This window comes from Macrobrachium rosenbergii, chromosome 14 (assembly GCF_040412425.1).
Source record: "Macrobrachium rosenbergii isolate ZJJX-2024 chromosome 14, ASM4041242v1, whole genome shotgun sequence".
Classification (NCBI taxonomy): domain Eukaryota; kingdom Metazoa; phylum Arthropoda; class Malacostraca; order Decapoda; family Palaemonidae; genus Macrobrachium; species Macrobrachium rosenbergii.
The window spans coordinates 39,807,325-39,820,746 of NC_089754.1; the positions used below are offsets into that span (position 1 = coordinate 39,807,325).

Below are 13,422 nucleotides of genomic sequence, written 5' to 3' on the forward strand. Positions count from 1 at the left end.
TGAAACAAACTAGGGAGCCGTTACAGAGATAACTTGCTAAAGCTACAGCTACTATTATACGTCATTTCAGACTTTGTGACAGGTGTCATATCACTGCAATTGCTCTTCTTAGTCTACTACGGTACGTATGGCAATAAATTAAGAGTATCCTAATAGATGTAACATCATGGGGACTGCAGTAGTTTTTTTGTTACAATTATGTTTTTACTTGTTGATTAGTTTACATAGCCTGTCAAGGAGAAGGTTTTGGTTAATGTAGGTAGCCTAAGCCAGTGCTCTTGGCCAACTTACAAGGTTATGATAGGCAAGCCTATATAGCTTGGCCCCTAAGCTGTTCATTGTAGTTTTAATTATAGTCCACGTACCCTGGACTGAGTCTGTATTAGTTAATATGATGCATTAATTGGTATTATTTTACATTTTTCCATTATTGTAATTTTTACTTGAAAACATCATTTTCCCTTGTTGCAATGTTTGCTTTGAGCATTCCTGACATTCATTTCGTTAGAAAATGAGTGCCTTTAGAGAGAGCCTAGTGGACCCCACCCTTGCCCTACATTTCGGGAGACCACTGGTGGAAAGCGACATAAAACTAGTGAAATAGCTTACAAGTACTTTAATCCCATTAATAGTTCTCATTCATATTAGGGTAAGTTCATAGAATGTTTTCAAGCTAATATCATGTACTAGGGTAAGTACGTGATACCCTAGGTTAGGTTAGGTGCGATTGGTTAGGTCACATGTTAATGAAACGAACATCCCATATAATCGAAGAACACATTCAGACATGGGAAAATTATATTTTTAAGTCTAAAATGCAATACTGTTTAAAGTAAAATTTTACTTTTAATTCAACTAGACTAGGCTATGTGTTCCCTATTGCCATCATACAATTTTTTGCATTTATAGGATAACCACTAGGCTAATTTTGGTGTAACAAGTCATAATTGTGCTCTGCCCGCACCCTCCTATATCCAGTAACTGTAGGGGAAGCCAGTGGGGAATTAGGGTTTTTGAGTGGGAAGAAAACCAAGAAGAATTAAGTGCACAAGTCTGGGAGGTAGGAAGTAGAATCACAACATATTCATTAGAAAAAAGATAAATAGTTTATGCATATCAACAGCAACAATCACTAAAATAATTATAAAGCATGAAAATTAAGCAGGGACAGATACAGGGTGGACCATTACCTTGTTGGGCATATGAACCCTCACCTAACCTGATCTATGGTTTCATAAAAGTATTTAAAGTAAAACAGGGACCTCATCACCTAACCTAACTATGGTGCCTGCTCCTTACCTGGCTGAACCCCCTGTCCTAACCTGACCTAGAGCACCATAAATCAAAAGTAAAACAAAGAAATTTGTTTCAACCTAACATCACACATCAGGTCCTAATCCCCCCTTGTCTCCCACTATTTTTGCACACCACCTATTCCTTACCTTGAGTTGGGAGGTGCACACATTTCCTCCAGTCCCTTCCACTGTCTTGGTAATAGACTTTCTGCCAAAGTTCATTTAGTGGAGGAGAGGCATTGATTATTGGAATGGATATCCTTACTTCCAAGTGAATAGAGAGCCAATTTACATAATATATGATGTAAACTACATTACTTAAAATCTTGGTCAACACTTTTTACACACATGTCAGTATTTTTAAACTGAAAAAACTGTTGTGAAAATCGGGAGCAGTCAGAAAACTTATGGGTGCTTTAAGATAAAGATTTATGAAGTTTTAATTGGTTGAAAATGTTGGCAATTTTTATGTAAGAAAAAACAAAAAGGCCATGTAAGTGCAGTACTCTAAAATAGTATGTTTTGTGAAGCTGTAGGTAAGGACCTTGTTTGTTAAGTCGGTCATGGTAAATGTTGTAGTATAAGTAAAATAAGCTTGTATCTATACACAATAGAAATCATTTTGATTTTTATATTTTAACTTTAGATACTGTGCCTCTTGTTACAGCATGAATGTGGTCTAGGATAAATGGTGGTTGTGTTTAGTATTTTAGTCTGATGGTTTTTATGGTTTTTATGGTTTTTTAGAGATATCTGCATTTGTAAAATAATTTGAAAATTCTTAAAGACTTGCATTTATAGTTGTAAGAGAATTATTAGGTTTTTGCTGGATATCAGAAATTACAATGGACATGTAGATAAATGAGGAATATAGTATTCCCTGTTGAGGAAAACTTGATAATTGTTTTTTATTAGACCAACTTAACTGTAGATACTCTTCTGTACATATTTGTTTTTTACAGGTAATTTGATGCAGGAAAAATGCCCCAGGATGATCAAGTTTACTTGAATGTTGTGAAGCAGGATATTGTGAAATATGATATGGCAGTCAAAAGTCTCATACAGGTAAGCATTTGTAAAACACTATTTCTGAGTTGGTTAAAATTTTTAAATTGGCGTATAAAACTCAAATATTTTTTTCTGTCAAATTTTAAGAATGGTTTACTTGTAAGGAGCACAAACCATTGCCTTATTGCCCTATTTGTATCAGTTACTGCAGTGTGTCCTTTTGATGGACGAACAGTAGTATCTCATAGCCTTGTACGGTACTTTCGTTCATGTCTGTTGAAGTGCTGATTAATTTTAATCATAGATTTCATTTGCATTGGTCTGAGGCCCTTTTATATTGTGAAAATTTAACTAAGAGAAATGTAATTGATTCTGCTGTAATAAAATGTCATAGTGACTGATGTAATGTAAAAATATATAAACTTGATGCCTGTGTTATTGAAAAAATTTTTAGCTTGCCTTTTATGATCACTGGACTAGTTCATCTTTATCTTTTATATGTTGTTAACATGTTTCTGTGACCATAAAAATAATTGTTATATTTTGTTTCGGTTTTTATATTACTCTGTGTGGGAAGATTATACTGATGCAAAAATGTTTGGTGAAAGTTTAATAGGTTTGTTGTGAACCAAATATTAATTAGGTTTCACTATTAACCCTGCGGAAACATTCTTTGGAATTTGGTCGTGACCTTGTGATCTGTTTAATTTCTAATCTTCCCAAAGTTTCCTGGAAATCCATTCATAACTTATTGTATATAGTATTACTCTTAATAGAAAATATGCATGGTTAAAATAATTTCTTGGGTGGAATCAAATCAAGTATCAAAGTTGAACTAGCTGGTAACAGAGAAGACTCAGGAGTTTTGATAACTTGTTGCTTACAGTAAATATTTTTATTGTATTTTTTTTTTTTTTATTTTAGGAGATACGAGAGCACGATGGTTCTCAGTTAGAGTTGGATGAGCTTGGAGCCTTAGTGCGTTCACGGATTACTCAACTGAGAGAACAGATTGAAGAACTTAGGCGTCTTGCTATGGTTAGTATGAAATTTAAGGGCCCAGTTAGAGTACAGTAACAGCAACCAATGACTGTTGATAATGTTGTGTCATATTATATTTAATTTGATGTTTTTTGTCCTGTTGCATTCATTGCGTTGTGCTGGTAGTATCCATTTGTGTCAAATGAGAGAAAATGAACATTATTGTGCCTGTTCCAAAATGTAATATAAAGATACTGTAATGTTGATGTAGATTGTTATCATTAAAGGCCAATATCCATTCTCCCAGTCCTGTATGAATTTGCTGGCAAATGGTTTTTAAGCCCTGTATAGGTTCCATGAACAGGAACATTTGCACTGCATACATGAAATTCCTTGCTAAATCTTTTATGAAAAATATGAAGGACAAGCAGGGAAATATGAAAAATATGGACAAATTGGGAAATACATAATGCAACAGCATCAGTGTTCTGTCCAAACTGGCCAAATATTAAGTTCTCTCTTGTAAGATTTTGATTATCCTATAAATTGAGAAACATAATCTTAACGTTTGGAAGAACAAAATAGTCATCTAGGTAAATTCCTAGTTAGCTTTTCTTACCAGTAATAGTCTCTTAAGAAGACAACAGATTGCACTTTGTACCATTACCTTCAGTTTTCATATAAGTAACTTACCAAGTAATTACATAGCTATAGTTTCTAACTTGCGCAGCAGCTTTTATTTAAAAAACTGCGGAGTGCTTCAATTGTTTAGTGTAGGTGATAGGCCCCGCCCATCATCGGGAATACTGGAAACGAGTTATTAGATAGCCTCATTGTGTTTCTGCCAGCTCCTGAGTAACATCGGGGGTTTGCTGCAGCTTTTGTTTACTGATGATTGATTGTATGGCTGGATTTCAGTAAAGTATTATTGCTTATTTGAGTAGCCTTCAAGGTTTGATAGCTTTCAGGTGGTTCTTTGGTTATTATTATGTCTGATTCAAGTTCAACTAGTTTCACTATTATGGCAAAAGTTGCAAAACCAGATTAATCAAATCTTCATATGATTCTCATACAATTTGCATTAAATGTAGTGGGCAGAAGTATAGTAGGGAGAAAATTTGTGTTAAATGTAATGATTAGGAAGACTAGAAGATACTCAAATCTCAACTAGACAAGTTAGAGAGGGATAGAAAAAGGAAAGCAGCCTCTAGAGCCAAGAAATGAGCTTCCCATAGCCTGGAATTCTACCCTAGCCTCTTCCTAATTTTTCTCCTGCTACTAGCCCTCCTGCTTTTAATCCACCTAGTCCCGCACCTGGTTCCCTCGCTTCTGAAACCCGATGCCATGGCCAGTCTAGGTTTGACAAGAGTGAATACAGTATAGTGGCAGAGTTAGGTGATTCACTGAAGCCATTTATGGGAAAATGTATTCAGATGGTGCCACATCCCACAAAGTGACAAGTGATAGTGTTGTGCAAGTGGAGGAGGTGGCTACTCGTCTCGCCAGTTCTCCTAGATGAAGGTCCCTGTCCCACTCCTCTGAATCTGGGAGAAGACATACTGGATGTCCAAGGGATGCCGGTAGGGCTTTCATCACAATATGTCCCTCACTTCCATTCTTCAGTCAACCTACTGGAAGTGCAATCGATCTTCGCGTCTCACTATTTAAAAGAAGTTGAAACAGTGTTTGAAAATTGCAGTACCTTGGGACCATTATCAGAGACTGGCATGGTATTTGGGGACAAAGCATAGGAAGCTCTCTTCTTCTCCTTCTATCTCTTCGCCTTGAAGTAAGATGTCGAGCCTTGGGGAGCCTGGAGGTACAGTGTACCTGGAGTACCCACCAGTCTTAGTGGATGGGTTGTGGTCTTGTCTCGGTGTAGGTGGCAGTGTTCTTTGGTTGTTTTTTATATTGGTACTGCACCCAGGGCAAGGGCACTTATATAAGCTTTGTTAGTCATCAGTCCTATCCTTCGCTTTAAAGCTCCCATTTAAGTGGAAAAGCCCCATGGCTTTACTGCCACACCACTAAGGTTAAGATGAGCACCAACTAGAGGCAGTATTCACCTGCAGTAGCTCTCTTACCACATAAGGAAACAACCAGCATTATTTCAATGCTAGCAATTTTTCTATTTCAAAGCCATTTACCATGCCTTAATGTTTTGAAGTAGAATATGTCCCTGTATCCCACCCTGGTATCAGTGTGGGATTCAGCTATGTACTATATAATTGCTTGGTAAGTTACTTATATGAAAATGATATTTTCATAAAAAATTAAGTTTCATATATACTTACCAAGTAATTATAGAATCAGAGCCCGCCCTCCTCCCCGGGGTGCAAACACAATTAGGTTATCTGCTAAGTCATTTCCAGTATTCCCGGTGGTGGATGGAGCCTGTCACCTACACTAAACAATTGAAGCGCTACTGCGAGTTTTTAAATAAAAGCTGCTGCACGAGTTAGAAATTATAGCTATATAATTACTTGTAAGTATACTGTATATGAAACTTAATTTAATTATGAAAATATCATTTTTATTCATACATAATTTAATTAAGTTGATTATGATAATGGTAGGTACTGTATTATTACTTGAAAGCAGAGAGTTCAGCAATATTCATTTATTAAACTGTGACATAATTATTACTGTATTATTTTCCTGAGTAGTAATTTTTTTATTACTTCCAGGAACAGGATAATGACTCTGATCGATGTTTGTTAAATGAAGAAGTAAGCAAGAGTGACAAAATGCTGCAGGACAACCATAAAGCCTTCAGAAATGCAGTTTTAGCGTCACAGCTTGCCATCAACCAGGTTAGAATTGTAACTGAATAAGGATATGGTGTTTGTTCATTGGAGATACTAAAGGGTTTTTATGCAGTAACCCTTAGGCCTTCAGCATTTTGTATCCTACTTTTTACTTGCATCCATTTTCTTAGACCTTTTCTCACATAATTATTCGACTTCTTTAACTATGTCATGTTTTGATGTTCATCTCTTATTTATGACTTAAATAAAAATCCGATGTGCCTGGGATGTCAGTGACCATGAAATTGAGCTAAATTATAAATTTTAAGTCATAGGTTTATGTGCAAAAGCTTGGTTTTTATAAATATAATCCTAATCTTACAGGGAGAGGGGAAATGGAGATAAACCTTGCCGTTAGATTTAATTCTTGATCTACTATCGTAACAGGGATATTCTGTTTGATGTTGATTTTAACATGAATAAGGACCTATAGAAAGTAAGTTCATTGTTAAACGTTGTAGGTAGTTCCCGAGTTACAACGGAGATCCATTCCTATGGCTTGTTGTAGATCGGATTTTGTCGTAAGTCGGTTCTTAACGTTAAACAATTTATAAAGATAAAAAGAAAAAAGTGAAGAATTCCTTACCTTTAATCCTGTGGTTGGCTTGCACACTGGAAGGGGCATTTTGAAGAATGTAAAGACAGGCTTATAGGGATGAGGGAGGTGGAGATGCAGGAGAACCTGCAGAAGGTGCTGGAGATATACTGTAGGTGCAGGGCAGTCTGGGTTATGCAAAGTTGCAGATGGAGCTGGAGATACAGGTGCAAGGGAGTCTGGTTAGGAGAAGTTGCAGATGGAGCTGGAGATACGGGTGCAGGGGAGTCTGGTTAGGAGAAGTTGCAGATGGAGCTGGAGATACAGGTGCAAGGGAGTCTGGTTAGGAGAAGTTGCAGATGGAGCTGGAGATACAGGTGCAGGGGAGTCTGGGTTAGGAGAAAGGGTCACTGTGTCTGGAGTTACAGATGGTGTTGGAGATTGCTTCTTGAAATAACTTTCAAGGCTAGGCTGGACAGTTCTGTTTTTTTTTTTTTTTTTTTTTCTCCTCCAAAGTCTCCCTGTAAAAACTGAGCCCATCTGTGACACTAAGTATCTTGGGTGTACAGTACCTGTACCATTCAATGTTAGGGTCCTCACGTTCGTAACACGCCATTCCTGCCTCTGTCAGGGAAAAAACCTTTTGACAAGCCCTTAGTACTTAATAACCTGGGCTCTGGGACTGGTGCCTCTTCATCCTCCTCGATAATCTGCTTCTCCAGCTGAATGAGGTCCTTTTCAGATAACTCCTCTCCATGGGATTCCAACAGCTTGTTGACACCATCGGCATCCACCTCCAAATGTAGCGCCATACTTATTCCAACGATTTTGTTGGTGACACTTTCACGTGTCTCTTGTCTCCTCAAAGCCCAGAAAGTCATGTACAAGCTGCGACACAATTTCTTCCAGGCCCCATGCATATTGGTCTGCTTTACCTTGTCCAAAGCACCTGCAATGTTCTCACAGCTTCATAAATGTTGTAGGACTTCCAAAATTCCTTGAGAGTCAGGTCCTTGTTTCTTTCAATGGCCTTGAAGGCATTGTTTGTTGTCCTTTGGAGGTAGTAGGCCTTGAAGGAGGCAATGACACCCTGGTCCATTGGTTGCAAAATGGATGTAGTCTTGTGGGAAGGCAAACTACCTTCACATTAGGGGGCATGTCATTCAGTTGTGAAGGGTGTCCAGGGGCACTATCCAACACAAGGAAAACCTTAAAGGGCAGACCTTTGAAGTACAATATCGTTCCACTGCTGGCACAAAGTGATTAATAAACCAGTCTTCAAAATATGAAGTGTAACCCAAGCCTTTTTATTAGCCTTCTTGAAAATCCCCTTGAGTGCCCTTGGATTCTCAGCCAAATACACTAACAAGAGCGTAAGTGTCACCACTAGCATTACCCCCAAGAAGTAAAGTCAGTCTCTCCTTACTGACTTTATGGCCTGGTGCTGACTTCTCTTACGTACAACTAGGCATAGGCTTCCAAAATAAGCCTGTCTCATCCACATTAAACACTTGCCCAGCAAAATAACCCACCCCCCCTAATCATTTCAGCCAACCCACTACTATGAAAATTTTTTGCTCCTTCCTCATCAGCACTGGCAGCTTCACCTGACACCTTAAGACTATGCAAATTAGCGTGAACCTTAAAACAATTAAGCAACCTCTACTTGCCATAAACAATTCACTTTCTCTCCCTTCCCCCTTTTCACTTTCAATGCCTCATATAACCTTTTAGCCTTTTCATGAATCACCATAAGCCTTACTGGAATACGACGCTGACTCTGGTTTTCAAGCCAGATCAACAATAATCTTTCCATCTCAGCAATGAGACCACTTTCATAGGAGCAGCTCCTTTCAAATGTTCAAGTATACATTCCTTATCCTTAACAGTGGTAGCGACCATCGACTGACCAAGCCCAAGAGAACGACCTATGTTGGTGGCAGTTTCTCCCTTTTCTGAACGCTTCACTATGTTTAATTTCATTTCCACCGTGATGGCTTTCATTTTTCTTCAACACACTGCCATCAGAAGAATCAACCTTAAACTTGGGAGCCATAATAAAGGGCAAAAAGATATGAAGCAAGATATGCTATGTGTACTACCACAATGGCACTATACTGAGTACTGACCCACACGGTCTGCCTTGTTTTGTATTCCTACACTGCTGACCCAGCGTGTGTCTTGCTCAGTTACATATTCCTACGCCGCACCGAACAACAATAACAAAACCTATTACCAGCCTACGCCACCAGCCCAGCATCATAACTTCGGGTTTTCAGCGTATGTCGGAACCAGATGTACAGGCAGTCCCCGGTTAACGGTGATCCAGTTTTACGGGGCTTGTCTGGCAATGAAAATCGGCAATTTTTGGCACCGAAAACCGCCAATTTCCACTTATCAGTGTCAATAATTGGGTGTTGGCACTGATACTTAGTTAACAAAGACACCGAAAACAAAAAATCTGTTTTTTGGTGCCCTAAGCCCCGAAAATCACCAAAAAAGACCCAAAATTGCCAATTTTTTTGGTTAGTGGCAGTTTTGGTTATCATCACACCCTCAGAATGGAACCCCCGCCAATAACCGGGGACTGCCTGTATTATGAATATTTTTTACTAGTGTAAGTTGGGTGCATCGTAACCCAGGAACTGCCTGTATTAGTTGATAATAATAATAATAATATAGTATGTCCCCTGTATTAACTGGGGTTAGGGACCACTACCTACGATAAGCAAACATCCACTTGAAGTTGGTAACCCCCCTCTAAAAATGCTTATAACTGCTTACTTTAATAGATCACTGCCAATTTTAGTAGTTCAAACACCAAATATACTTTAAACTATTATCATAAAACAATTTAATATGATACCCTTAAAAATATATGGCTTACTGCTACATGTGAAAACTAGTCAAGTTCCTCCTATATTCAGGCACAGGCATTTTCCCTCATACAGTGTTGAAGCTGTCCCATTTTCTTTTTACAGATAGGGGAAACACTGGGAATTCACAAGTAGAGTTAAGTACTGTACCTAAATATTTAAGTATGCGTTAAAAAAAATACCAAATTATAAATGCAATCAGCAGTGACAAAATATTCTCTTGTGTACTGTACTGTTGTGTGTGTTAATCATACAGTACTTAGAATCAACTAAACTTGTAATAAAAACTCTCTCTCTCTCTCTCTCTCTCTCTCTCTCTCTCTCTCTCTCTCTCTCTCTCTCTCTCTCTCTCTCTCTCAGTACTGTACGTATCCTTTAATGAAATATGAATTACTGTACCATAAACATAAGAATACGAAGCTAAAACTCCAAGTTCATGATGCTTATGAAAGAGTGCGTGCATACATATGTACGTTACAATGATTTACTAAGGTACATGTATTGTATAGGAGCATACCTATATATTATAAAGGTATTTATTTTTAGGGCCTCATTTTATAGGGCTTTTAGACCCAGGCACAATGGTCCCCTAACACCACTTCTGCTTCATTCTGGCTGAATTGAAGCAGTTTCCTCCATAGGGCTGCTCTGCACTGTACACGTATGAGAGCCTTGCTCCCTGAATGGAATCTAACTCTGGCAGCAGTAAGATCCAGAAAGGATTCCAGGTCAGGTAAGAATGTTTTGGGTTTCATGCAAGAAACCTTTAGCTCAATTGGCTGAGCAGATTTTGTCTAGCTGCACTACCCACCATCCTCTTCTCAATTTGGGAATCAGCTATCTTTAACAGTAGGTAAGATACATCCCAAATAATATAAATTTTCATAATAAAATATATTATTTGGATACCTACTGTTAAAGTAGACCCCACCTTGCCTCCCCACAACTTAGTGGGCTGTCAAGGAGAATCCTGATGAGCTAAAACATTCGAAACACACCTGGTGGAGAACAGGTGTACTAGACAGTCATCTGGGTAGCCATTTGATCTTTTGTTTGAATGCTGACTCGCCTATTGGCACAGAGATATAAGCTATCTTTAACAGTAGGTAAGTATCCAAGTAATAAATCTTGTGAAAGTTGTATTTTGCAATACTGCTCCAGGACTTCAGTGTTTTCATCTAATATACCAGCTAGTGTGACTTATTAGCATCACAGTTAAAAAGATATGCTAATGCTTGTTAGAAAGAATACAACCATATTTAACTCTCAGCTTCTCATCAAGAAAATTACTCGTAATGCATTGCTACCAGATTGTGTAAGAAATATATTGGTAAGTTTGATTGTATGAAAGCACATTCATTAGCTAAATTTAACTCTGATAAGGAGTATGAATATTTGATTAGCTTTGAATAGATTTAATTGGTTTGATTTAATGATTTTAAAGGGTATCTTTCATATTAGTTTAGTTGTATATACAGTATGTACATATGATGTTTAAAAGTGTGCACTTTTGTGTCATTATCATACTTTGAGGTCAAAAGGTCAAATAGGAATTTAACCTTGATCAATACTTTTGAAGTAGGCAAGACATAGGTTATATATTTAACTTGCATAATCTACTAATGAGGTCAAAGTCATATTTACAGATCCAGTGTGCAGAGTGAGGTATTAATTTTTGTGTAGAAACCCATATAATGCATTCACTGGATGTTCAGCTATTAGCTGTAAGAATAGACTGATGGAAAGATGCCATAATTGCATGCACCTAATTCCCGATTGCTAAGGTCTTTCCATCACAGTCTTTGTATAAAACTTGTTGTCCTGTCTGCATTTAAAAAACTGACAAAATCGTTATGACTATAGATAATGTTTAAATAGTATTGACAGCTTCACCTTGCTTATTTGTATACCATGTTGTCTATGTTTCCCTTTGTAATAAGTTAAAAAAAAATATTCTTTGTCTATCTATTGTCTTGTCATCCTTTATTCTATATGATTGTGCTTTTTTCAGTTTCTGTATAACTTTTACACCTTATGTCCTTAATTTGTTTGTTTTACTGGAACTGTAATTTCAGAAAAGTAAAGATGAACTGCTCTCTGACAGTCCTTCTGCAGCAGAAGGAGAAACTGGAGTTCGACATAGGGAACGAATGAACAGGCAAGCAATGTTGAAGAAATCCTCTCAGCTAACCGATGACCTTCTGGCTGTTACTCGGTTAATAAGAGACAACACTGAGAAGAGTACTAAGACTCTAGATAGATTAGGTATGTTCCATTATAGGTTTGTGAATATTGTTTAATTCCTAATTGGCAAAATGGTTCTGAAGATACAGTACAATGCTTTTGCAGCATTGGTCTGTTCAGATGTGTGCTGTGTATTATGGAATTGTGTGTGTGTTGATTTGACTTCGTAAATCACACCGATTAGCTTTTATTGCTGTATTCATTCCTTTATTGTTTTAATAAAATTTTCGAATTTTCCCACCAGCTCTATGACAGTTGATAACTTATACTCAGTTTCTATCTAGAATTCAAATACACTGTGGCCAGGCAAGTCACGGAAGTGCCAAACTTTGACATACACTCTACTGAATTTTTTTATTTAGTCGACAAATAGATTAGTAGCACAACAAACCCAGCATTTACATCATCCCACAATCAGGCTGTACACAAATCCTGTTCTGTACATTCTTCCCAATCTAAAGATAAATCAATCTAAAGGGATAGAATGCACCCAATGTATCCTGAATTCTAGGAATGTAAAAGCCTCACTTCTTGTGTCTAGCTTGTTGACAAGCTCTGTATTCTTAGACATGGCTAATTTCATTATTTTATTATTATTTAAGCCTTTTAGTTAATCATGCAAACAGTGATTCATATTTTGTCTGTGTTGCACATGCATTTAGTAAAGTTAATAAAAACAATAATGAAAATTTATACTGTACTTTTCTGGATGTAGAAATCTTTGCTAAACATAATTCTATTGGCTTGTAGTCTTCGAGGAGATGTGGCAGAATTCTAACCCACAAACAAAACAACACTCACACTGATCTTCGGTTGCTGGAGATGGGTAAAGGTCCACGGTCGCCAATCACAGCACACAGAAACCACAAAAACAAAATTTCAAACAAACCCTCCACCAACAACGAACGAAAAAAAAAGAGACACATGCACCATCAATATCGGTACCGAAAAAAACAGACGAACTCCCCGTTCACTTTCAAGGTTGGACCTCAACTGCCCAAACTTCCCCAAAAAACGAAAAACTCCCGACAGACCGACAGACAGAGAGACAGCCGTAAAACCAACTCCAACAACCGAACCACTCACAGCGACAATTACACTCTCTCTCTCTCTCTCTCTCTCTCTCTCTCTCTCTCTCTCTCTCTCTCTCTCTCTCTCTCTCTCTCTCTCTCTCTCTCACAAAACGTTGGGAAATGCTAAATAAAAACAAATTTCTTCATCCTCTATATTTCTCCCCTTTTAGCATTTCCCAACCAACACCTTTCACACCCTTTCAAATCGCTTTACGCAACACCCATGGATGCTCACTAGCAGGTCCTCTAGATCGCGTTCATGCTGGCACGCAATCATTCTCTCAGACTCGCTCTCTCTTCCAGCAACATTCAGATTTACATTTTCTCCTCCATTCTCTCTCAGATTCACGCTATCTTCTTCACTACTACCACTCTCAATTTCATCCACAATCTCATCTATACCTCTAACTCGTTCCCAAATACCTCCCCAATTCTTCAACTAACCCATCCCATTCGCTCATTGACCTTTCCAATTCTTGCAACGATTCATTCATGCTTTCAATCACTCGTCTATCACTGCTACGCTCTCTTACTCTTACACTTTCGCTCACCTCCAACCGCTCACTAACCCCTACACGTTCAGTCAACTCAGTTATATCAAAC

The 13,422-nt window shown here is 37.8% G+C and overlaps 1 protein-coding gene across 1 annotated transcript in view; it reads left to right on the forward strand.

The window, feature by feature from the left end:
• Sec20 (vesicle transport protein Sec20) overlaps window positions 1-13,422 on the forward strand; it is an 18,299-nt gene continuing 4,877 nt past the window's right edge. The window contains exons 1-5 of the mRNA XM_067116523.1: window positions 1-121; window positions 2,258-2,360; window positions 3,228-3,341; window positions 5,972-6,097; window positions 11,578-11,767. Coding sequence (XP_066972624.1) covers window positions 2,277-2,360; window positions 3,228-3,341; window positions 5,972-6,097; window positions 11,578-11,767 — 514 coding nt within the window. The 5' untranslated portion in view covers window positions 1-121; window positions 2,258-2,276. The remainder of the gene's footprint in view (window positions 122-2,257; window positions 2,361-3,227; window positions 3,342-5,971; window positions 6,098-11,577; window positions 11,768-13,422) is intronic.